Source organism: Thamnophis sirtalis, unplaced genomic scaffold, assembly GCF_051295495.1.
Source record: "Thamnophis sirtalis isolate CommonGarterSnake01/CBP01778 unplaced genomic scaffold, rThaSir2_p1.2 scaffold_3, whole genome shotgun sequence".
Classification (NCBI taxonomy): domain Eukaryota; kingdom Metazoa; phylum Chordata; class Lepidosauria; order Squamata; family Natricidae; genus Thamnophis; species Thamnophis sirtalis.
In genome coordinates, this window is record NW_028261383.1 from 97413828 (window position 1) to 97440558 (window position 26731).

The following is a 26731-nucleotide window of genomic DNA, read 5'->3' on the forward strand; positions in this document are numbered from 1 at the left end:
GCTCTGAACTATTCCTGTATTCTTTTGCCTTAAAGATGTGAAATTATATATACCTGGAATAGTTTTAGGATGTTTGAATTTTGTCCTCGCAATCCCTGTATAATGCAATGGTACACACAATTGCAACTGACAGTGAATCCTTTTGCAGACCAGTCAATAATTGTTTTTGTTGTTTGTCTGTAGAGACTATCCCCATTCTATTCTGAGATATGCAAGTCTGGAAGTTCACAAGAAATCCCTTATATACACATCCTTCACAAGTTCTGTAAACACAAGTCCTTTGGAAGTTTGCTAGCTGTTGATTTCCTGAGCACTTGCTCCAAGCATGATATGACAAGGACTAATAGGGTGTGGCGAAAATATACAAAAATAATACACTTTGGACTGGCAAGGCAATAACAAAAATATATTCGCCTAAACATTTGTTTTTGGAAAATCTGTAATTTTTTTTACAGATTTTACCAAATTTTAACAGTTAATAGTATTGAAGTTTATGTTTTTAACTTTAAAGTCTCTTTTCTGTGTTGGTTTTTAAAAAATTGTTAACTATTTCAAGTATTCAGCAAAGTAGAATAGCAGAGAATAAATCAAATGTAATTAATTCATGGTATGATGATAAATTAAGGTGTCCTGGGATGACCTTCCCCAACAGCAAAGTGAAACGTCATAAAACCTATTGGTGACTGAGGACATGTAGTGGATGACTGAGGAAAAGGCACAGTTTATAGGACAGAGGCAAAAACCAAAACCTGAATACAAACGTTTCTGGGATCCTTTCTCCACAATCTCATCCCAAAAATGACGCAAGCAGGCGTTATGCCACGGCTAGAAAAATCAGTCATTTGGAAAAGCCCAGCATAAATGATCTGGACCTACCAAACTTGCAATAAATCTTAATCAGTCCAGGGAACTTGAGTTTGTTAGAACATCCTTTCCTTTGGAAAGGAGGCTGGTGACACCACTGTTTTACTTTAGCTCCAAGGGAAGTCATTTCTTTTCCACCAAGCATTTTTGTGTAATAAACAACCCTATCAGCACAGATTTCTTTGATTTTGCTTCGGACTCAACTGGATGTGTTGAAACAGCGTGAGGGTGCTTTTATTATGAGAAGGGGGATGGAGGGTTGTTGGAAGCACAATACATTTGAAATAGATTTCGGATGCCCAGTGCTTTAAAACACAGATAGCAAAAGTAGAAGGAACAAAGCAATGACGTCAAAGGCCGGATTCTGATTAAACCCAACTTGTGCAAGAGATGACTGGGCCCTCCGTCAAAAGCTTATCTTGTCTCTTTCATCTGCCTCGACTTTGCTGACACTTCCGAAAAGGAAAGGGAAGAAAAAGAAAGAAAGAAAGAAAGGAAGGAAGGAAGAAAGGAAGGAAGAAAGGAAGGAAGGAAGGCAGAAGAAAACACCTAAAACTTGCCCGGGGTGTGTATATATGTATATATGCATTTATTACCTGGACACACACTCAGACACACATGACTCATATATATAACCCGTGTCTGTCCATTTTGTAACACGAGCCTCTAGATCTCGGCACGCTCAAACCTTCAAAGACAACGTCTCCCCCACCCTCCCCAAAATATACCGAGCTCGGCGTGGGACGAATAAGGGAGGTGGGATCCGGGGAAAAGAAGATACCGGATAGCAAAGTCATAGGAAATTCAGGGCGTGGGACAAGGGTGGGGGGAGAAGGAAAGCCAAATCCAACTTGGGATCGGAAGAGTACAGAGCACCCCCTCCCGCAGCAGCCGATGGAGGACAAGCAATACAAAGGCATCTCGCTAGACAAGGAGGGGTTGGGGCTACCCGGAGGATGGGGCGAGCGGTCCGCCCCCGGGCCTCCCCCACCCACCCACAAGCCGGGGGGGGGAGGGAGAAAGAGACACGGGGCCTATCTGGCTCTGAATTGCTTAACTGCGCCTAACCTCGCCCCGCCCCGCCCAGCCCAAAGGCCCTGTCGACGGGCCCACCTTCCCGAGCCGCCCATCACTCACCTCCACGGACTACTCCGCTACCGCCCCGAACATTTCTCGGGGGGGGGGGGGACTGCTGCCGCGCGAGGCACAAAAGGCCGGAAAGGCCCCCAGGAACGGCAACGGCAGGAGCCGTTGACGAGAGAAGGGGAAAGGCGGGCCACGGCGGATCACCGCCCAAAGGAAGGCACGGCGGCAGAGTACCATCTCCGGCGCCACTCCATTTCGACAGCTGCGAGCCTGAGACGGGACCGAAGCGGGTGGGCGGCGATGTCAAGGCCCGGGCGGTCCCTGCTGCTTTCTCCTTCCTTCTTCCTCCACCTCCTCGCCCTCCCTCTCTCTGTCTCTGCCCCTCCCCCTCCCTCTCCCTCCCCCGGAGAGGACTTCCCAGCAACCCCCGCGTCAACGGGCAGCCTCCTCCCCCTCCTCCCCGCGCCTCATCCGGCGACTGAGGGGGGGCGGGACCAAATAGGCGACCACGTGATTCTCTCCCGGAAAGGCCTTGCCGAGTCTCGAGCGCCGTCCCTCTTTCGGGATGAAGGCTTGCCGGGTTTCCTCGTTTGGGGATTGTGAACTCGCGAAAAGGTCACTAGGCAGATGCGATCGCCCAAACGGGCACCTTGACCCGCTTTCTTAGGCCGAGAGGTCTCGGATGGGAGGACGCCCTGCGAGCGAAGACAGTCGTCGATGGAACTATCAGCCTGGCCAGGCGGCTGCAGCGAAAATCTTCCATTGTTACTCTGCCCTCCTGGCTTACCTTGATCAAAGTGATTTTGGTTTCATCCCAAAAGAATAATATAGTATTGGGATGCCTTTTCAAGTACTTAATTAACAGGTGCGGAAATAATAATTAAAAGTAACAAGCGATATTTGATCAGAACTGTAAACTCAAATTCGGTAAAATAAAATAAAAATCAGCAGTGGAACCACAAACTATATTCTGCACATTTTCATTCACACTGCTAGAACCAGAGTCAGCATTTGAGTTATGTTAGAACGGAGGAGCAAGGATAGAAAAGAAAACACCGAAACATTAACCTTGTTGAATAAAAGAGTTTGAGGACACAATCAGATGTTTTTGTAACTGATGTGCAAGCAGGGCTTTTCCTATAGGCTAACTAGGCTTCAGCCTAGGGCCTCAAGATCAAGAGGTGCCTACATTCAAATTGTTAGCAAAATTAAAATTATACTATTCTAAAAACAGTGAACACTAAAACACTGAACCGAAAATAAGGAGAAATTCTACGCATATGACTAATAAACAAACATAAAAATGTATTGGTTAAGATTGTTCCAGCGCCACAGCAGTTGGGGAGCCCGCCCACGTTCCCGGCACCAGCGGTCAGGCGAGAGGAGCGGCCACTCCCAGTAGCCACCCCGTTGACATGGAGCACACCAGCGGCCAGGCAAGTGAGGGCGAGGGGGCCTAGCCGGGCAGCTGAGCGCAGCAGGGGAGGCAGCTGGCCTCGCTGCCTTTGCCGCAGAGCAGAGCCGCCCTCCGTCGGGAGGCCAGCTATATATATTGATATATATTGATATATATCACAGTAATGATGTATTTTATTGTCACTCATGTAATTTACAAACTTAAAAATGGGAGGTGAAAGGGCCTCATAAGTGGAATAGCCTAGGGCCTCTTTTCATCTAAATCCGGCCCTGTGTGCAAGGCATCTTTCATGGCACAAACACACTACTGGGCAGTTCTGTTCATAAGGTTGTATAAGAATCCAGCCCAATCAACATAAAAAGCGTAGACCACAAAGTCATTGATGGTGTCAATAGTAAAAGAAAAAAAAAAGATGGGGTTGTCTCATTTTGGAGAAGATGGATGAATATTAACAGACGATGGGGTAATTACCAAACTCCTCAACTCCTACTTTGTTTCAGTGGGAATTGTGTTGAAATGAATTTGAACAGAATAATTGATACAGGGTAAGGAAAGGATTATTATGGAGCATCTGGCTACTATGAATGGTTTTGCCTCCAAGATGAGACCTGTTACATCCATAATGAAAGGTCTTGTGAATGCTGTATTGGAAACCTATTTCTATGACCTCTGAGAAATTATGATAACCATAATTTAGCCAGAGGATTGAGGAAGGGCAAATATTCCTACCTTCAAGTGGGAAGCAAGGACCACCCACCCAACTACAGATTATTAATTTTATATTGATACTGGGTAAAACTCGAACAAATTAAGAAAATTGGGAACTTTAGAAGATTGCATATTGGGACAGCATGGATTTATCAAGAATAAGGCATTGATCTTTTTTGGTAGAGTAATACGTTTTGTTAATTATAGAAATAAAATAAAGGTAAAAGTTTCTTTGTCCAGTTGTGTCCGACTCTAGGGTGTGGCGCTCATCTCCGTTTCTTGGCCAAGAGAGCCAGCATTATCCAAAGACATTTTCCATGGTCATCTGGCCAGCATGGCTATACTGTATGTCAAAGGCTATACTGTATGTCAATAGAACCCAGTTACCTCCCCACTGAAGTGGTAGCTATTAATCTATTGTCATTTTGCATGCTTTGCAACTGCTAGGTGGTCAGGAGCTGGGGCAAGTAATGGAGCTCACCTCATTGTGTGACATTCAAATCTTGAACCTAGGATGTCAGCTTTCCAGCTGACAAGCTGAGTTTTTTTTAATTGCTGAGCCATCATGCCCTCGATTATATGAATTCAGTGTCCTTAATATAATTTAAGTACACCAGAGGCTCCATGAGATCTTAACAGATGTTGCCAAAATATAGGCTAGGTGACACAGCTATAAGATGGATGCAAAGTTGGTTGGACAGTTATACCTGAAAAGTAGTTGTGAATGGGGTTGAGAGGGATGAAATGGATCAAGAGACATCTAGAGCAGTGTTTTTCAACCTTTTTTGTGCAAAGGCACACTTTTTTCATGAAAAAAATCACGAGGCACACCACCATTAGAAAATGTTAAAAAAATTTAACTCTCTGCCTATATTGACTATATATAAAGTGTTTTTCCCACGGCACACCTTACACTATGTCACGGCACACTAGTGTGCCGCGGCACAGTGGTTGAAAAACACTGATCTAGAGCACCGCTGATAGAAGACATAGAATGAACTCAATCAAACATGGATAAAACTGCAATTAAAGCCTACCATCGATTCAAGAAGTGAAATGGAAATACTTGTTCAAACAATTGCTTCTGTAGATAATCATCCAGCTGCCCTCCGTAAAGTGACCAGGGGCCTGCTGAGGAATTTGATTATTTCCTGGCACATAATTCAGATTTGTTCCCAGTTGGATATTGACATGGATATTGGTCCAGTAGAGAAGCCTGAGGTAGATTCTTAGCCAGTTATCTAGGAATGGTTTGATCCTGTTGCTCTTGAGGAAGTTGGCAAGATCTTAGGAAACATGAGCTTGGCAGCTTATGTTTTAGATCCATGTTCCCTCTGTTTGGCAAAAGCTTCCCAAGAGGCGACATGCAGTTGGGTACTGGGGGTATAGTCAATGCATCTTTGGATGAGGGAGTGATGCTCCAGCACTTTAAAGAAGATAATGGTTTTGCTGTCTTCTTAAGGAGCCAACAGTGGATCTCACCATGATGGACAATTTTTGTCCTAACTAAAACCTTCCCTTTTTGGGGAACATTGTTGAGAAGATGGTTTGCTGCAACTCCATAGGATCCTGCATGAAAAAAAATCTGGATCCCATTCAGTCAAATTTCTGGTCTGGATACAGAATGGAAACATTGGTTGTACTTTTGATGACCTCTGGCAGGAACGGAATGAGGTTACTCTGTTTCCCCAAAAATAAGACCTCCCAGGATAATAAGCCCAATTGGGCTTTTGAACACATGCACTAAAATAAGCCCTCCCCAAAAGATAAGCCCTCCCTGAAAATATTTAAGTGCATATACATCTGGTCCTCGCCATTCCCTCTGGTTGCTTGCTGTGCAAACATCACGAGGTGAGGAGGCAAGGTCAGAGGGAGGGGGAAGGCAGGGGGGAACATGCCCCATACATACCACATGCCCTTAACAGCCACTCCTGCAACTGTAGCCACTGTGCCCTTTCTGTCACGCTAATGGCCACCGCAAAAAGAGTGGCAGGCCCAGCAATGCGCAACACAGCAGCAGCCATGAGGTGGTCATGCTCGTCGCCTCCTGAACTGTCTTATTTTCAGGGAAACACAGTAGTAAATCTGTCCTTGCATAACTTGATTCTCTGTAGCTTTTGATATCATCAACTATATATCATTCTGAGACAACTTTGGAGCTTGAAAGTGGGGATGGAACTGTGTTGTCCTGGTTCATTTTCTCCACTAAAATCCATTTTGAGTTGGCTTGAATGAGAACAAGAGATCCAACTTGCAGCCCCTGCTTTGTAGTATTTTGCAGGGTCTGGTGCTTTCTCCAGTCTTGTTTAACTTGGTGAAACTTTAATGACCTGGAGGAGATTATCTGTCACGGGGGGGGGGGAGGTGAGGTTGAGTGAGGTATCATCAGTATGCCGATGATACTCAACTTTATATCTCTGCCTATGGTGAGTTAAGTGATGCCATAACTGCCCTTTCTTAGTGCCTGGAGGCTGTTGAGGTCTGGAGAGGCAGTGGAATGTAGTCCAGATTCCCAGAAGAGAGGAAGTGCATTCCAGAGAAGCAAAAGACAGCAGAGTTTAAGTAATTTTAGTGGGAGGATAGTCAGAATAGCTCCTCCCTGGGAGCTCTCAGAGTATTGTTTAATGGTGTAAGTCAGTGGTGAAATTCATTTTTTTTTACTGTGGGCTTGGTGGGCATGGCAGGGGAAGGATACTGCAAAATCCCCATTCCCTCCCTACTCCTGGGGGAAGGATATTGCAAAATCTCCATTCCCACCACACTCTGGGGCCAGCCAGAGGTGGTATTTGCCAGTTCTCCGAACTACTCAAAATTTCTGCTACTGGTTCTCCACTACTGGTTCTCCTGCTATTGTCAGAACCTGCTGAATTTCACTCCTGGTGTAAGTAGTTTACTTTAGTTAAGCAGGATTTTTGTCTATGCACAAGGAACAATAAATGAAACTGCTTAGAAGAAGCTCAGCATGTTTTTCTTGGTTTTTGGACCTTCACAGGATAGGAAGGAATAGATGAAACTGAACGCTAGCAACAGGAAGTGGTTTTTGGTTTGGGGCTTCTTGATTCTTGGAGAATTAACATCTTTGATGGTTGTGGATGGGCTGGCACTGCCCCATACATGGTATGTAATCTGAGGATTCTCCTGGACTTGCAACTCCTGCTCGAGGAACAGATGGCAGTTGTGGCCAGAAGGCTTTTGTACAACTGCGAGTTATGCATAAGTTATCCCCATTCCTGTACGCCCTTCTCATAATCGCCAATGCCCTAATACCTCCCACTTGGAGTACTGTAATGCGCTGTACATGGAACGAATATTGAAGAATATCCAGAAGCTTCAGTTGGTTCAAACTGCAGCAGCCTGAAGTTTTACACAAGTCTAGATTTGCACATGCATCGCCACTTTTGTGGGAGTGACATTGGTTGCCAGTTTATTCTGAGTTCAATTCTAGGTGCTGACAATTACCTTTAAAGCCCTACATGGCTTGGAGCCAGGATATTTGAAGGACCACCTCTCCCCAGTTACATATACTCAGCCCACCGGAACTGGAAGGCAGAGTATGTTGTGGGTCCCATCTGTCAGAGAAGCGCATCTAGTGGGACCAAGAAAAAGGGTCCTCTCTATGGTGGCTTCCTTCCTATGGAATATTGTTTCCCTAAATATAACATTAATCCTACTTCGATACTTTTCTGGAAGGCGCTGAAGATGTGGTTCCAACAGCAGGCAGGGAGACCCCAGGTTGACACAGAGCCAATCAAGTAATTAGTTTGATTGTGTTTGATACTGCTATAGATGGTCAGGGAGGTTATGGGTTTCTATATTTTGGATTTTTAATTTTGTAAGGCACTCACAGTCACTCATGTGAGCAGCCATATAAATTTGTTAAACAAAAAACAGACAGACAGACACTGCATTATGTTGTTTTTGTACATACCAGTACCAAGAAATAAGTATTTCAGCTTAAGCATTGCCCTCATTCTTTCTGTGATATTTTAGCTCGCTCTTTGTCCTGTCTGTAATTAATTATCTTAACTCATTGCATAATATTTTTGCACTCCTAGGTTTGAAAGCCAAAAAAAGCTGTAAGAGATGCACATCAGATTATTATCAACAATTCCTTAATGACTTGGCCTCAATTTTCATGAGCCAGAATAATTCTAAGTACATTTGGCATCTAATGCAGATGTTCTGCATCCTGCTCAGTATCCTTACTTGAAAAATATCTAAATCTTTTCTGAATGTTTTAAGGGAGGAGATGGCTAGATGATACACAATGTAAATGCTAATATGTTATTATTTCAGTAAATGGAATATTGTACATAAGCAAACTCACAAAATTAGCCTAAACTCAAATTGCCCTATGCCAATGTGTGAACCCAGGCAATGGCATAGTGTTTCCAAGTTACTAGCCATCTAACAATTGTAAGTGGGTCACCATATTCTGCAAAAGCAGTGAGTTAGGTACCATTGTCCGTCTCAACTATTAGGACAAATGCCCTGCAGTTTGACCCATCTACATATTTGAACATGTGTCTTCCCTTCCTATTCTCTGAACCTCCCAAGCATATTTTTTTAGTTCATCATCCATTCATGTCATATGTCCAAATCACATGAAGTTTTGCTTATTCATCATCCCTTGAAGGGAACACACAGGCTTCATTTGGCCTAGGGTTAGTTGATTGGTTTTCTATAGTCCAGAGTAACTTTCATAAGCTTCTTGAAAAGCATCTATCATATATTACCTCTGGGGAAAAACATTTGCTTGAACTATTCTGATCTTTGTTACCAGAAAAATATTTTTATTTTTCACAATTTTCTCTATTGCCATCTTCCTCCTTAAAACCAGACCTTTCTATTTCTCTACCACACTATCCAGCTTTATTCTTCAAATGAGCAAATCAAAACTACTTGCCACCTTCATTTCTTTGTCAACAATAGTATAGTCAATAATATAGTATAGGCATGCAAGCTGACACTCTATTTGTCATATCACTGTTTCAACATGAGTAATCCATTTTTGCTTTCATAATGAGGCGGGAGTGTTGCAATCTCTTGCTGCTTTTGGCAAGAGTATGAAAAGCAAGGTAGCACCACAAGATCTTGAATATGTGAGGGGGATGGGCAGTTCTTAAATATGGTTAAATACATAAATGTGGTAATGAACATATTTTGCATCTTTCCTTGCATCACTCCCTCTTGCCCACTAACTCTACATTTTCAATAAACAAAATGGTATGTATCTCAATTTGTTAAGTATAGCTTCCTGTTTTTGACTTCTGTTGTCATCTCTTCCAACTTTATCATTTTTATGACAATACACAAAAAAATGGGAATCTTATACATCCTTGTCTCACTCTGAACCATTCTACATCTCCAAGCTCAGTTCCTACAATATGTTCTTATAAAAGATTTTTCAGAAGAATGATCAGATATTCTAGCAACCTTTGGTAGTCTTACTATATTGCACATTTGGGCATGATCTGCAAAAAGACTCTGCTATATCTGATCAAGCAAAAATAAACCTCATTCTTGTGGGGGGGGAGTGCTGTTTCTCTTTATCTGATTAACGTTATCTGTCTTATCTTGGGTCTTCTGCCTTTTCTGAAATGTGTCTGCTCATTTGGCATTTCCTTTTTCATGTATGACTTTATTCTTACATGTAAAGCAAAATTTCATTTGCAATTGCAATTTGTGCAAAAGTGTGATAATTTGCTTTGTCCTGTAACTCTCTTCTTTGTTTAGGTATCACCCATGTTTTCCAATATCTGGGCCATGCAATCTTGTTACATATTTGTAGGAGTCATTATCACTTTTACTGCCTTTTCTTTGTGGCCTTAAATCTCCGTATTTGTTCTTCCCATTCTGCTTAATTACTTCATTATCTTTGATGGTAGTTATTAGTCATCATGAAAAGAATCTACAGTATTCAAACTAAATTTACAAATCTGTAAAAATAAAAAGTTTAAATTCTTAATTTGCATTTAATAATTTATTAATTTCTTAAATTATACATTCTATAGCATGATTCAAATAATTTTCTGGTAATTTTAGAATTATAGTGTCTAAATTTTGCAAAACATAGAAATGGTTACAGACTAAAATGCACAACTTACATAAACATTTAAATAGAACATTTGTATTCAAAAGTCTACACACATTTTCATAAAAATATAAAAAAATAGTTCAATCATTGATTCATACTTTAACTAGACTAGTATATTTAAGATGCCCCCTCCCACATATTCCTCATAAAAAGACTCCCATCAAAAAAGAAATTAAAAATAAACTGTATCAATTAATGATTACTGTCAACAGCTATAATTCATCACAATAAACCTGTTATTTCTTTTCTGTAACCTACAAGAAATGCACTGCAATCTTTCATAATATGCATTTTCCATTCAAATTCACTATATATAACTTGTGCTTTGCAAAAGATAAACATTTTAAAATAAGTGACACTAAATTAGAATATGACCAGATTAATCAAATGCAGGTTATAGGCTAATAATTTTTATGCAAAAATATCACAAGGAGGAATATTTAAAGACATCTTTTTTTTTTATCCAGCTCCACTGAAAATAAATATTTTTCTCATTGTAAGTATTTGTATAATATTTTTTTCTAGGTGCCCAAAATAGCGTGCAGACAACAAAGCAAACACCTCAAACTCTTCCATTTTACAATGCTTTCAGGGCATATTTAATATTAGGGAAAGGCACAAAGATGAAACGTTTCAGTTGCAGCACTGAAGACTACTCTCCATGCACAGTGCAAAAACAGCTTAAAGGGAAGTCTTTAAGCTTGAACAGGTCTGATTAAAAAGATCAAAGCATTTGGCCTTGTTTCAAAGATTCTGATGCATGGTGGGGAGAGAGAGAGACATGTATGTAGCTGCCTGCAAGGATTTTTATTACAAAACTGAAGGTGGTCTTTGTTAGTACTGGATAATGCTGTTTCTCTTTCAGTGGACAGAGGATCACAGTTCTGTTCCAAACTATGTAAAAAGGAGTATCCTAGCCTTATAGATAAACCATTGGGTACACTAAACCACTTAGATTTGGATGAGAAGAAAAATCGCTGTTACAAGAAATGTTAAGCCACTATTTAAAGAATGACAAAAGTGCAGAAACAAGTGTCGCTAAAAATAATAATAATAATAATAGTACTGTTGCTGCCATATGTTCTCATACAGCAGGCTGCTCCCTCAAGATTTTCCTCTTATTTAAGGAGCAATTTGCTATTCATCCTGTGTTTAAATTTGAACATAGAAAATCTCCATCCAAGCCATATTCAGAGGGATGAAGGTCCAACATGGCCTTCAGGTTCAATCCAAGATCTCCCTCCTTCAAGAGAGCTGGAAGAAGCAGGGAAAAAACATCCACCTCTGCCAAGCACTGATCAGAAATAAGACTAACTTAAAATGTGCACAATTTAAAAACAGTTTTGATATTAACAAAGTCAGTTTAAAACCTTAATTATTACAGCGGGGAAAGGATGTGTTGATCTGCTTCCAGAAAAGTAATTTGGAGGCAGCAAACTTGAAGTGAAATGGCCCTATCCCCTTTCACTTGCAGCATCGTCAACTGAAATCAGTGTTGCCTTGAATGAAATAAGTTTCTCATCTCTGGCTTACATGTTTTTTTCAAGGGAATGCCCAGATTATTAATTGCTTTTTGAGTGAAATGTTATAACCTTCTATTTTAGAAAATGCTACTTTTTGGATATTTCTTTACTCTGTTTTTCAGTGTTCATTGTGTTCCCTTTCCAATCTGTAACAAACAGAAGTATGCTCTTTTTTAAACCTGTAATATAACATTAAGAATTTATTCTGAAATCATTACATGTCATCATAAACAGGGAATAGGCATTTAAAAAGACAACTTAAAATGATCTGGAAAAGTATTCACTCTGATTATCAATGACTTACATTCCACTAAATTACAACCATAACTCCTCAAGGATTTTTTTTGGGGGGGGGGGAGAGAGAATTAATAAATGGCAAAAGTTAAAAACAGAGGCTTAAAAGAATAGAAACACTGCTAACCTATGGTTAGGTGGCAATATTTTAAACTTTTGCCAAATGTAAAACATAGCTTGAAAGAGAATTTCTGGGCTGAAATGTTTATCTATTGACCAGTTGCCAAGCGAATGCTTTACACGAGAGTAAATTTAAACACATCCCTTTCTCTGAAAGGAAGAAAAATATGAAACTAAATTATAAGACTAGAAGGAGTCAGGAAGTACCCAAACTCTTGCTTTCTCTAACCTCCTCTAAACTGGAAATAATTAATTTTTAATTTTGAAACTATAGCATAAACTATTTTTATTCCTTTTGGACACCTTGCTTATAGTATTAATATCTATTTCTATTGGAAACACAATATTGTAATGGAGTTTTCTTTGCCTGGAAGAGTGAATGAGGGAATAGATCTTACCTTTCTCTTCCCCCCACTATCATATCCTCTTCCACAAATTTGTGTACTGTGTAAGTAGAAGGAACTAGCCAGCAATTATTCTAATGAAAGAGCAAAAGGAAATTGTACATGGCGGTCAATCAAAACCTAATGTTACAGGAGTGCTTGCTATAAGACTTTAGAGAGAATCAGCTTAATTGTAGTAAGATACATATTCCTCAGCACAATGTGAAGATCTCTACCTGGCATCATTTTTGCAAGTCTAGAAGGGCAATTGAGACAGAGAGTCTGGTTTCAATAGGCTCAACAATCCTACTGGACTGAGATGGTAATAAGATCAGTATATAGGATACTGATCACAAAAGAATCCAATTAATGTAAATTTGATACTAAACTATTAATTGGCTACAATATTGAACTATTTTTTTTTACTTTTTCAAACAAGCTTGCTTTTCCTGTACAAAATGCAATGTTGTTTTATCTGTAACTGAGGAGAGACATTAAATATGGCTTTGGGTATCTTAGCCATCTGAAATCAAACTTCATATTCTCTTTCCATCTTACTTAGACTATAAAACTGATGTAAACACAAGGTTGCTGTATGACTATAACACAGGATGATTCAGAAAATATATTCTGCTTTCCGGCATGTAAACATCAGGATGACTGGACCTTAATTCATATAAATATTAGATTTCTTTAAAAATTAAGAAAAAAGGTAGCATTCCCTATTAAACAGTAATCCACAAAAATACTCTTTCAGTAAGTATTACTTGCCATTTAACAGATTATGGCCTATCAACTACTATGTAAAAACACATACCGTTTTACAACTGTAAAAACAGACAACCGGTTAGTTTAGTTTGGCCATTATGCATTTCCGATGTGAGCTATTGTTTAATGCCACCATAGTCCTAGCATCGCACTAAATTGTTCTTCTTCTTTTTCTTTGGTGGTTCATCATCTGTGCTGCTGTCTGTGCTGCTGCTGCTGCTGCTGCTGGAAGAACTTGACTCTGTTTCAAAGTCAGAAGAACTAGAAGAACTACTGGATGATGGAGAAGATGAAGAACTGGATGTGCTTTCATCACTATCACTGTCATCTGAAGAAGAGGAGGAGGAGTCATCACTCTCTGATGAAGACTCACTAGCGGAGGTGACGCTGCTGCTGCTGCTGGAACTTGTCACACTTTTAGACCTGGACAGAAGTTTTAAAAAGACCAGCAGAATTATTTAGCAATTTTACTGCAAGATTTTAGATTTTTAGTAGGAAAAGCACAACCAAGTATTAGGCAACAGCTTGCATCTTCTCCCCAAATATTCTGACATTCACTCAAGGGCTGACATTTCACTTTCCTTTGCAGTAAGCCTATGCAAACCATTCTGTGAGATTTTGCCTCAGCATACAGTCTCTCAAAGCAGAAGAGTCTGTTAACCGCTTCAAGGTTCTCCTGAGACTGGCATGTCAAAAAGCAAATCCTTGCCTGGGGGAGGAACACAATGGGAAGGGACACGTATCGAATGATTTGCACAGACTTACCATGTAGTCATCGACAATCATAAAAGAACAACAAACATCACAAAAAGCTTTGTTTTTTTAAATCAACCCATTTAATTGATTCAAGGCATAGATATCAGCCCATGAAATGATAAAGAAATTATTAGAACATCATTTCCTACTGTGTCAATGATTTACAGTTCATGTGTCTTCCTCGGCCTCCTTCTTTCTGATGATAATAAGGCAGGAAGTGTTTACAGATATTTAAATAAAGTCTGGTTTTCTGCAGCAAGGTTTCTACAGTGCATTATATAAGAATGCATCCATGTTCAATTATTTGAATTGATTGTAAGGTGTTCCAGGCAATGTTTAAGGTTCTTTTTCAGTGCTTAAGACCCTAAACGGCTTAGAACCTTGCTATCTCACAACCCTTTATGCAAGGGTGTGCTGATAAATATATAACAACTGGCTATGCCAGTTCCATTTATACTGCTGCACTGCCAAATAGGTGACAGGCATGTCAACTGTTGCAGTTCAGCTCTGCTCTGGTTTGAACTGGCTCACAACATTCCAGAACATTTAACAATTGGTTCTCGCAAGCTGACTCCATTACACCACTGGGTTTAACTCAATAGAGCTTGTACAGCAGGTAAGGCCCTTTTAAAGAAGCTCTCACATTTTAAGGTCAGTTTGGCCACCAAACAGAATGGCCTTCTATATTTTTCTCAAGCTACAGAATGTACTGCATCAGAAATGGAGTTTGATCTGTGGGGTTTTTTTTTGCTTTAAATACCCAGGAAAGGTCTTGGGCTCTTGGGGGGTTCCCAGGGATAGGCTGGAGAAAGTACTGCGTCGTTGTGCAGCAGCTTTGAAAATCCATGCTAGGAAATAGACTAAAAATAAAATTGTCATCATTATAATGGCCCTATAAAAATCTATAGTATATCCACACCCATAATACTGTAAACAGTATGCCAGTTACATGGAGGGGGAGGGAATATCATAGAGATGGAAAACTATTGAAGATACTGAAGACAAAAATATTTTACGAACTCAAAGTTTTCCCTCTTCACATTTTATTTATTTACTCTCAACAAGAAATCACACCAAATGCGTCTAAGGCAGCCTAACAATATTTAAAATAAAGGTAAAAGAAGTACAATCACAACTACAAACATTAGAATACACGGTAGCTGAGACAAATACAGCAGTCACTAATATAACTAGGAGACATTAAGAAAAAGTAATGCAAGGAATGAAAATTGTTGAGTTGGAAACCAGTAGAACCAGGTTAGAGAGCACTGTTATGTCAACACAGGTCAGGTGCCTTTCAAGGCATACATTAGAACATCCAGGTATTTACTGACTTGGAAACATAAACAGAAGGGGTTTGATTTATGTATAGTGCAGGGCACACATTTTCTAGGTATATGTGGCTTCATGCTTGTCTGGTGTAAAAAAAGACTAACCAAGCTGAGTTGTGTCTACTAAGTAGACCAATTTCTGAAAAAAAGGGGGCCAAGAAATTCAAAGAGCCAAGAATTGCCGGGAGCCTGAATAAAACCTGACAATTGGGGATGGGGGAGGGAAACATTCTTGAGGTACATTTCCTTCCCAAAAGTATAGAATCAGATTTTCATCCAGTGAAAATGGCTGAAAGGAAATTCAGAATCATTAAAAAAAAAAATCTTCACAGAGAATGTAACTAGCATGTGAAATTCGTTACCAAATGTGGTGATGACCTAGATATATCTTTAAAAGAGGATTAAATGAGTATGTAGCGGATCAAGATTGAGAGCTTAAGTCTTGAAGACTCAAATGTTTCTCTTGAGTTGGAAGGGTGCCTCCAAATACCAGTTAGAGAGCAACAATGACAGGAGAGATACGGTCTCCAACCACTGTTTATGAAATATTTGGCTTGCCAATGTGAGAAACAGAATGCAGGGCTAGTGTGGGCTTAGGCCTGATTTATCAAGTTATTCTCATGTTCTTTTTTAGCCAGCCTTTTTCAATGTGGAAAAGTTTTGACATTTAAACCATTTTATTATATTTCTGTACTGGCATTTTTATTATTGTTAGTTTCCTTGAGTTCTTTAAGAACAGAAAGAAAGGATAGAAGTCAAAAATGAATAATCATATTTAAAAGAATATCTTCTTTCAAGTTAAGAAAGGATCGGAAGTGGAGGGCATGTCAGTATGAGTCCAAGTATAAGATAATAATACTATGAAACTATTAATGCGATGAAATCTATTTAATTAAAAAAAAATATTTCCTCACATACCTTTTTTTCTTGTTCTTCCTGTCTGTAGTACATTCGCCAGAGCTGATTGGAAGGGGAGGGAATCAGGTGGAAGGAAGAAATTACTTCAATTAACATGTCTTTTTTTTAAGAGTTCAATCAGAAAACCTGCACTAAGATCAAAATCAGTTTCTTAATAAATGAGAAAACATAAAGGCAAAGTTGAAAATCTAAGATATAAAAAATAAACAAAACAATAAAAAGTACTAAATAAATAGAACTGCATATTTAAACTTTAAATAAAAGTTATTAATAAATCATCCACAAAATTTCATAATCAAATAGCATATAAATATCATTTCTATATGAACAAAATATTTTGGTTTTTTTTTTTTTTTTACTAAGTCCAACTTAAGAAAGTATTAGCTCTACTGGAGTAATATTTCAGATACCATAAAGCAAGTACACTGAACTTTTTTTTTAAAAAAGAAAGATGTTTTAAGAATTATCCTTAATCTTAACTAATTCTTTTCTATAATCTTAGTTTAAATCTATCTGCCTACTAATTTGTTAAGAGTTGAGAATGCATAGGTTTTGACCTTCATGCATGTAGTAGGCAGATAGGTTTAAACTAAGATTATAGAAAAAAAATAGTTAAGATTAAAGGATAATATTTAAAACATTTTTAGCAGCAACAAAATAACAGAATGCAGAATAAACTATAAATTATGGTATTTAAATGGCCAATAAAATTTTCAAATTTTGAAGAAAAGATCTTAGCCATATTAATAGGAATACAGATTTAGTAGTTCTTTGGTTAGTCTAGAATAGCTATTATTCCCTTCAACATATTTTTAAAAAAGAGCAACAACCCTGACTTATTTGCTGGACTGAAATGTCCAGCAATGTTCTCTTGAGGAGCATTATATAGGGGTGGGGGGAAGTTATAATGTCACCAAAATGCAAGTGTTAGTAAAAATTAGTCTCTTATTTAAAATTAAAATAAAAATCATGGTAGCAAAAAAAAAATACATTTATAATATGTCCACTTTGAATAACATCTCATTAAATTATGAGCAAGGTTCATTGAGGCAGAAAGGGATCATTTCAGAGAATTCTATAAAACTGCATTTCTCTTTGGATCATCTGAACTCCTAGATATACACTATATTGCCAAAAGTATTCGCTCACCTGCCTTTACTCGCATATGAACTTACTGTAAGTGACATCCCATTCCCAATCCATAGGGTTCAATATGATGTTGGTCCACCATTTGCAGCTATAACAGCATCAACTCTTCTGGGAAGGCTGTCCACAAGGTTCAGGAGTGTGTTTATGGGAATTTTTGACCATTCTTCCAGAAGCGTATTTGTGAGGTCACACACTGATGTTGGACGAGTTTACGTGGCCTACCACTTCGTGGCTGAGTTGCTGTCGTTCCCAAACACTTCCACGTTCTTATAATACAGCTGACAGTTGACTGTGGAATATTTAGGAGCGAGGAAATTTCACGACTGGATTTGTTGCACAGATGGTATCCTATACAGTTCCACACTAGAATTCACTGAGCTCCTGAGAGCGACCCATTCTTTCACAAATGTTTGTAAAAACAGTCTGTATGCCTAGGTACTTGATTTTATACACCTGTGGCCATGGAAGGGATTGGAACACCTGATTCTGATTATTTGGATGGGTGAGCGAATACTTTTGGCAATATAGTGTATCATATCAGGGACTATTTGACTGTTTCATCTGGAATACTGCGTCCAGAACACATTGGACTACTGTTGATTCAAATAATTTAATTCTGGAAAAGGCTGAATCTCCACCCAGAATAGCATGGTCCAAACTGCCTCCCTGGAATTTGGCACAGTCCGAAGGGAAACAGAACATTCCATCTCCATTTAATAATGCATAAGCCTAAATTACACAAATACTTTTAACTATGAGGGTAAATAGTGAGGGAGTGGGCAGGAAAATAACGCTAGAAACAGAAATGGAGTGAAGGGAGAACTGAACTAGTAGCAGAATAAAGATAACAAACAAGGAAGAAAAAAAAGCGACCACACAATAGTTTCATGAAAGAAAATTATTCAAAACTGAACTGGAGGAAGGTATTTACTGCTGACTTAAATGGCTACTGCCAGAGTTCTGTTGATCATAATAGACAGATAGATATTAAAAAGAGCCCCCACTGCAATTGTTTTACATCCTGATTTGTAAAGTTGACAAAGGCTTGCTTGGCATATTCTAATTTATGTCCAAACAAGCATCCTTACAAACTTATGTCTATTTTAATGGTTTCCCTGTAATTAAAGAAAAGAGGCAGTGAAATAATATTCTCTTTTCCCATGCACAATTTTCAGTCTTCATGAGGTGTGTCAAACATTTCCAATTTGAAGCATTTCAATTTCAAAACAGGCAGTTCTGTTCTCAAACATCAGCTTTGCTAGAACCCATTCCAAAAATGTGGCAGAATCTCCCCCCCCCATTCTTCTTGTGTAATCATTAGCATCTCTGTCAAATTATAATTTACATTGTGTAAGATGTTACTAATGATGAGCATTAACGTGACCACTATTGGAACTATATCAATGTCAAGATTGCATCTGTAGGGTCCTAGAATCCCTCCCCCCCCCAAATGTTAGAGGGCAGAGACAATTCAGGTTTCAGAGTAACTAGCTGTGCCTGGAAGAAGATGAGCAAATTTAATTTCACTTCCCCCCTCCCCTCTCCTGTTGTGTTCTAGCAGCTTCTCATAGCCAGTGGTTTTACATCTGGACAAAAGTTCGCCTCCAATCCTTCTCTATGATTTGCCCTATTCAGATGAGACTTGATCCCAAGACACTAACTCTTTATCCTTGTCACAGGACTTTATGAACTCCTGGATGGTTTAAATTTGAAATGGACTGCTTCAGTATCACAGTAAACAGCCCCATTTCAATATCAGAATGCTTCTGGTAAGTTCTGCCTCCACTGAGGCTGAACTTTGCTTAATTAGACTTGATCTGAAAAACTGCTTTACTGTTAGTGGGTTTTCAAGATTCTGTAGTTACCTTGAAAGCAATAAAGATCTTTTCAAAAATCCAAATGGTCTTGTTTCCTGAGTTTGCTTGTGTCATGGGACTTAACAAGAAGCTTACCCACTTTCACTATTTTCTAACTTTTCTAGCCCTTCATGTAACCCTGCCAGATAGATGTTAAAAAAGAAAAGCAGCATTTTTGCCAGTACATTTCATCTCTGTTTTAGAAGTAGAGAGTGAATTAATGTTTTATTGACCTTGTCAATACTGTCAATACCTCTATTGACGAGGCTGTTCATTTAACTCCTGATAACCTCACCCAGGGTTCTCTCAAGCTAAAATGAACCCTCTATAGCTTAGCTTTCAGGATTATTTAGGTTATAGTGTTATACATGACATTCTGATTCATTCCTCTCCAATGGCCAGTTACATAGTACAGAACTTGTTAGAAGCTTTTCAGGGTCTTTTCTTGTTGTTGTTGTTAGTTGCGAACTCGTATCTGACTCATTGCGACCCATGGACAACATTCCTCCAGGCCTTCCTCTCCTCTACCATCCTCTGGAGTCCATTTAAGCTCATGCCTACTGCTTCAGTGACTCTATCCAGCCACCTCATTCTCTGTTGTCACCTTCTTCTTTTGCCCTCAATCTTTTTCAGCATTAGACTCTTCTCCAGCGAGTCCTTCCTTCTCATTAGGTGGCCAAAGTATTTGAGTTTCATCTTCAGGATCTGGCTTTCTGAAAAGCAGTCAGGGTTGATTTCCACTAGGACTGACCGGTTTGATCATCTTGCAGTCCAAGGGATTTGCAGGAGTCTTCACTAGCACCATAGTTCAAAAGCCTCAATTCTTTGGTGTTCAGCCTTTCTTATGGTCCAACCTTCACAGCCATACATTGCAACTGGGAAAACCATAGCCTTGACTATAGGCCCTTTTGTTGGCAAGATGATGTCTCTGCTTTTTAGTATGCTGTCTAGATTTGCCACAGCTTTCCTCCCAAGGAGTGAGCATCTTTTAATTTCTTGGCTACAGTCTCCATCTGCGGTGATCTTGGAGCCCAGGAAAATAAGATCTGTCATTACCTCCATTTCTTCCCCATCTATTTGCCAGGAATTCAGAGGTCAGGATGCTATGATCTTAGTTTTCTTAATGTTGAGCTTTTCCTTATAGATATAAGTATTTCTATAAATGACATGTAATCTTTTACATAGTAAATCATACCTTTGTTGTAGTAGCTGGTTCTCTTTTTCTTTAAGTGCTTTTTTAAATTCTGCTGTTCGTGATGGTCTATGGAGATATTTTCTTTTCCCTGTACATTCATATGTCCAGTGTCCAAATTCCAAACATTTCTGACACCTTACATGTTGTTTATTTGCCTCCCTGTGGAAATACATAAATGTGATTGAAATCAGTTGGTTTTTTTAATTTAAAAAGTCAGATAGAACAGAAGTTGGTCTACTTTGCTTGAAATTAGGCTGCAGTTTTAAATTAACTCCTGCTGTAGTTGCATTATTTATAACTTGATGATTACTCAAATCCTCACAGTTCAATAAATTTCATTTATTTAATCAATTTATATTGCCATCTATCTTGCAAATGACTCTGGGTTGATAATTTAAAAACCAAAGAAATCAGCAATCAGCTTCATATCTGAGAAAATTGCCAAGTTTTAAGAGCTTTCTGTAAAGCCAACTAGGTTGGGGATAACCTAATGCGGGCTTGGATGGTGTTTCAGAGGGCAGGTATTCCAATAGAAGAATCATATTTTCTGAGACTTGCAAGATGGTTTTCATTAATCAAAGAACTTCAGTATGATCCTCCTGATAGATACAATGGGATAGAATAGATAAAGATAACTAAAGAAATGTGATCCCACAAATAATCAGTTCCCCGTAACTCGAAGGATTTATAGGTATAACTCACAACTTAAATTGCACTCGGAAGCCTATTGAGAGCCAGGATGGCTTGAGTAACAAAGGTTAACATGGGCATATCAGATGTAGCCAGAATTCTATCTATGCCTATCAGATTCTGCAACAACTATTTGCCTGATATCCTTCAAATCAGCCAATGTAGTAGAGTCCATTTCAGTACCCCAATGGAAGATAACCACAGAACAAGTTACCATGAACAGTGTTTTCTGTGGATGTCCAGGAAAGGGCATAACCAGCACGCAACATAAAGCTATTCCTAGCCATGGTTGCCACTTGTTCCTCAAACAGAAGCCATGAGTCTAGAAGGACCCCCAAATAGCACATTGATTTTGTCTATAAAATATGCCCATCCAGAATTAAGTATGATAAATCATGGGCATTAGAGGGTTCTAGCACCCACAGCCACTCAAGTTTTGTTAGAGTTGAATCTATTCTTCCCCCCTCCAGATCCCTGCAATCTCCAAACACCAAGACAGAAACTGCATGGCACTTTCGTAGCAATAATTATATTTATTTGTATTTCACATGATCCCTAAAGCCCGACTTTACAAAAGCTCATGTCCAGTCATTTTTGGAATAGCACCTATGAATGTCACCAGAACGTCCTACATTAGCAAAGCTAGTTCCTGCTTCCATCTCCTGGCCTTAACTTGATATTACAGCTGAGACCCAGAGAGGCAGATCTTCTATGCTCATTCAACTTTCAATAATAATACATGCTAAGGCAGCCCTCTCATCCTTATCACAAGTGATGAAGGTTTTATTATGGATTGATCTGCCATTTAGAAGCAGCATCCAAAAGCCTGGGCCTCTGAATATTCAATGATTAAGAAGTGTGGTAGAGAGCAGGAGGCTGAAACACAGCAATGGTACAGCACACCAGAAATACAGTCCCTGAGTGAGGCCCATTTCCCATAATCCAATTCCTGCATGGCAAAGGCCAGATAGCTGTCATACCAAACCAGAAGCTGTTTAGCAATCATAAGGCCCAGGCTGGTTGATCCCATCACCAGCCTTCAATTCCTGCTTCTACTGCCAATCAACTCTTACCATCAGAGACAATCTGTTGCAGCCATATCCAGCAGAATATCCAGACCATTTGCCAAGATTCTACAGCACCTTTTCCTTCATCCTTATCACTGTGTTGTGCTAATGGCCCCAACATCTGATTTGAATTGTTGTGGCTAGAACACCAATCAACTGACCTAAAATGGCTCCCCTCCTATAATCTGTCGATGGTTGTTACGAGCTGTCACTTTTTAAATGCATGTTCATAAACAAGGAACATTTTACGTTATTTAAACAGCAGTCAAATTCAAAAGATGTCATTATTAAATGCCTTATATTTAAATATCACGATAGCTGACTCATTTCATTTTTTTAAAAACCACTTATGGCTGTCTCTGTATTTTAAGGATTATCAGTAATTCATCTGTACAATTCAGAAATTCATTGTTTGGAATGCTATCGTTTCAAAGCATTTAAAACCAGCTTCAGAGCATATTTAATAAATAATATATGATAAGTATAGAAAGCTGCTAGACTGAGCCCACAATGGCTGGGTTCACGAAAACAAGCTAAACATACTTTATTTATGTTGCGTTCAGCATGCTATTCAAATTCAGTCACTGCAGTTTATAAGTCACAGTTAATGGTTCAGGAAGTTCTGCAAATGCAGCAATTTATAAATTTAACAACTCATGGCTTAGTATGGTAGATAAATAGTCACAATAACTGGTTACTTTGCTATTCAAATTTTGCTAAAATATTGCTGTGAATCACTGACCTAATTGGAATTTATATAATTGATACAAAGATTACTTGACCTAAGACACTTGAATTTTATCATTTTTTTAATACAAACCAACTCAATGTAACTCAATATTCATTCAAAAGTATGCATTGTACTGATTCAAATACAATGTTTGCTTCCTTGGAATTTTTATCTAAGGACTTTTTTTCTAGTCCATAAAGTCATTTTTATCTCAATATTAGCTATTTCTTTCAGAATTAACAGCATAATTTAGAGGAAGATTTATGGTGTGTTGTGATACAATTTTTTTCACTTAGATACTTTCATGTGATATCAGGATGCAAGTTAAAAAAAAAGTTAAGAGTTTAGGTTCTGAAAATTTTGTATTATTAGAGCTCCTCTGCTTATTCCGGATGCACTGTAGGGGGCCAACTAGCTCCACACCAAATTTCAAGGATAAAATTAATGTGTTTAGACTTTTGCAAGGCTTAAATAACCTATTTTCCCATTCACCCTCCACTCCCATTCCAAATAATACAAAACTAGGGTTTGGGAGACTGCAAAAAAGATTGCAATTGGAAACATATAGTTTCTTAAATTATATCATGATACTACCAAAAAAAATTGGTTGTTGCTAAATGTATTTCATCATTTTATGAATACATTATCATTTTTCTTTTCAGTATCTTCTTTATGCAGTCATATTCAGGTATAGAGTTGCTGCAACTGAAATTGCCATTATTACTTGCTGCTTGAAAGAGTACAAATAGAACTGAAATAATATAGGATCAGGACTGAAAATTCAGAACAAAGATAGGATTTTGCTGAAAAGATTATGGTAGAAAAGGATAAAAATGAAGATTGAATGCTTAAAATCCTTTAAATTCTATTTCTAACTGAACTGATTTGATAATATTAAACATTGCTGTTTTGTATATGGTTATGGAAAATTTGTTCTTTAATAACATTCTAGGTTTTTAAATAAAATATTTTGTTGTCAGTATTTAATACTACATTCATTAAAGCAATTTAGCAGCTTTTTTCAATCCTATAAAGACATATAACATATGGGCTGGGCTGTTCACTTCTTAGATTCATATCTTTCCAATTAAGTGGATTAGAATAAGATTGTATACAGAATTAAATAGATTATCTCTCTTGACAGGGTGATTTTTAGGCGTCTGAAAAATAACTCTACAACTCAACTAGCTGATGGTGAAGAATGTTGAAAATTATTCTTCAGCAACTGTAAGAGAGCCAGAAAGCCCTAAACAATTAAACTGTAGATTGAAAAGTGTGGATTGAAGAATTAAAATACAGCTATAACATAGATAATGTCTGAATGGGCCATCCAAACATTTATGCAGACATTTCATCATATATTTGCAATAAGCTTCTCCTGATGAGGTAGTGGAAAATGGCAACAGATTGTCTGAAGACCAGTTCAGATGAAATGCAGCAAAGCGTCAGAGAGAGAATGTGTATACATAAAACAGTCTACTCAAAAACACATAAATCTTACTGCAAATTAATATCCTGTGATATTATTCTCTTATCATCTTGATTTTACATCTAAGCAATGTTTACAGAACATGATCAATTTTAGAAAATTAAGACAAACAACTTCTGGGCTCCCATTTTACGTGGCTCATTTAACCATGGCTTATTGCTTCCTTAAAGCTATAAATGTTATCCAGTCCCAGAGCAGCTGCCATTGTCTGCTTGATATTTTCAAATTCTGATTATTGCTAACAAGAATACCAGCAATTGTGACATTAGATGACATAGTCTGAAAATTATATACATACATACATACATACACACATATATATATATATCAGACTATATATATTCATTTTCATACCATATAATACTACATATTATATTATATAAAAATATATAGTATTTATATTTACTGTTGTGACTGTATATTTACCAGGTTTTCTGAAGATATTAAAATATTGTATACATAATAATTGGGACAGGGTTGAAGATTTAGGACTCTTTCATAATATTCATTTAATTCTAAGAAGTTAAGAACTTCTTAACTAATTGCAGCATTGCAAAATATTTAGATTTACAGAGAGGAAATACCGAGTGCCAGAACTATTAATGAAAGCTCACTATAATATGTCTAACACAAAATTAAGAGCTAATTAGAAGACATGCATTACATTTGATGTAATATATCTAAACAGCATTACTGAAGTCTTTAAAGTGTAAGCATGTATTTAATCATTAATTTATAAAACCATAGTTTGATCTGTTCACACAGTACGCTAAAACACACCAAACAAACCATATCTCAGCTCAGTACTGTACACCTTTGGCCACTGATTCTATTCTATTCTATTCTAGAATCACATCGCAGGTAACATTTTAGCAATGCTGTACAGGAAATAATTACACTTTATTTCTAACAATGTTTGAACAAATAACATTTCGTGAAATAGTTATGGAGTACTTGCAGGTGCACCCCACTAAGCAAAGCAAAATAAAGAAGAAGTTACGACTGTAACTGTCCAGATACCCATTAAACCGCTTATTCTGCAGGTTTTTCCACAGTAAGCGATGCTAAAAAAAACACGCCGCAACACACAATGGACCAAAAGAGGACCAAAACCTCCCGAGGTTACTATCAGGGGGGCTAGGACATCTTTCGCACCTCTCTAGTTCCTGACCCCTGCAGAAGCAGCGGGGTTTTAAGGTACTTCAGCACCTGCCCCTTCGACTCGTATATGCGAATCCAGCCTCCTTAAAAGACCAATTGTACACATACAACTATTTCTCGGCCTTTTAAAAAGGTCCTCCCAATTCTTCTCTCTTATTGCTGTCCTTCCCTAACAGCTGGGGAGCGAGTGGTTTGGATTCCCCGCGCTTCGCCCGCAGGACTGCCTCCAGGTCGCTTAACACCCCGCTCTCTCGAGAAGTCCGGGGTGTTAGCTTTCTTCTCCAAGCCCTTCTCTGCCCTCCATACACACTCACGCTTGTCTCCGAGCAATCAAACGATGCATGGGAGTCGCCATCTTAGCCATCGGCCGGGCACGGACTCAAGAGGCATGCCGGGAATTCCACCCTCCCTTTTCCTGTTCTATCGGATGACGTATTTCGGCAGCCCGTGAAGAGAACGGGGAAGGGAAGGCTCGGACTGTACCATTGGTCATCGTAGGTGGGCGTCTTTGCTCTCTTTTTCTTGCCCGTACTCTTTTTCTTTCAAGCATCTCTCGCCTCCTTTAGCCTTTCCCCGAGCTATTAGTAACCCTTTTTTCTTGAGGGTTCAACCGAAATAGGGCGGTGTTTATTTAAGTACTTTTGATGTCCAACCAGAATGGAATAAACCATTTCGAACTGCAAATTCTTTCTTAAAAGAGATCATTAGCTATAAAAAGGAGGCGGGGGAGATGCTGGTCTCTGATATGAAACACCCTCCCCCCTTATTTCTTTGAGGAAGAACATTCAAAAATCAAAAGTATACATATCCTTCTGCAATTTCAGATAACACTGCCAGTCATAACTTCATATAATGAGGTTCTAAAATCCATAGGTGATAAAAATAGATTATTACTTGGGACTGTATGTGCTACAGTTTGTGAATGTTCTGTACTCAAGAGGAAGAAGTCATAATTTTTAAAAAAATAATATTGTACCACTCTTCCCTTGTTATTTTTTACATACATGGAAGTGTTGTAGTTCATCACACAATCAGGCAGATGTTCACCAGATTTGGCATTTTTATCCACCTAGCAAGACATTGTCAACCTGGGATAGGTAGTTGTGGATGTTTGATGTACCGTATTTTC

At 38.6% G+C, this 26731-nt stretch overlaps 2 protein-coding genes across 7 annotated transcripts in view; both read right to left on the reverse strand.

Moving 5' to 3' along the window:
• AFF4 (ALF transcription elongation factor 4) overlaps positions 1–2310 on the reverse strand; it is a 61760-nt gene extending 59450 nt beyond the window's left edge. For 5 of the 6 annotated variants that reach the window (XR_015695964.1, XM_087709573.1, XM_014059659.2 and 2 more), the window contains exon 1: positions 2002–2309. The gene's annotated coding sequence lies outside the window, so the exon portion shown is untranslated. Of the gene's footprint in view, positions 1–2001 lie in introns of all 6 variants that reach the window. The other variant, XM_087709574.1, reaches the window with a different exon arrangement.
• A 7733-nt stretch (positions 2311–10043) lies between these two features.
• ZCCHC10 (zinc finger CCHC-type containing 10) lies at positions 10044–26033 on the reverse strand. The gene is made up of 4 exons (XM_014059670.2): positions 25917–26033; positions 20466–20624; positions 16266–16307; positions 10044–13683 (listed from the first exon to the last, which is right to left on the reverse strand). The coding sequence occupies exons 1-4, from the start codon at positions 25964–25966 to the stop codon at positions 13401–13403; spliced, it is 534 nt and encodes a 177-aa protein (XP_013915145.1). The 5' UTR covers positions 25967–26033; the 3' UTR covers positions 10044–13400.
• Positions 26034–26731: the final 698 nt, after the last annotated feature.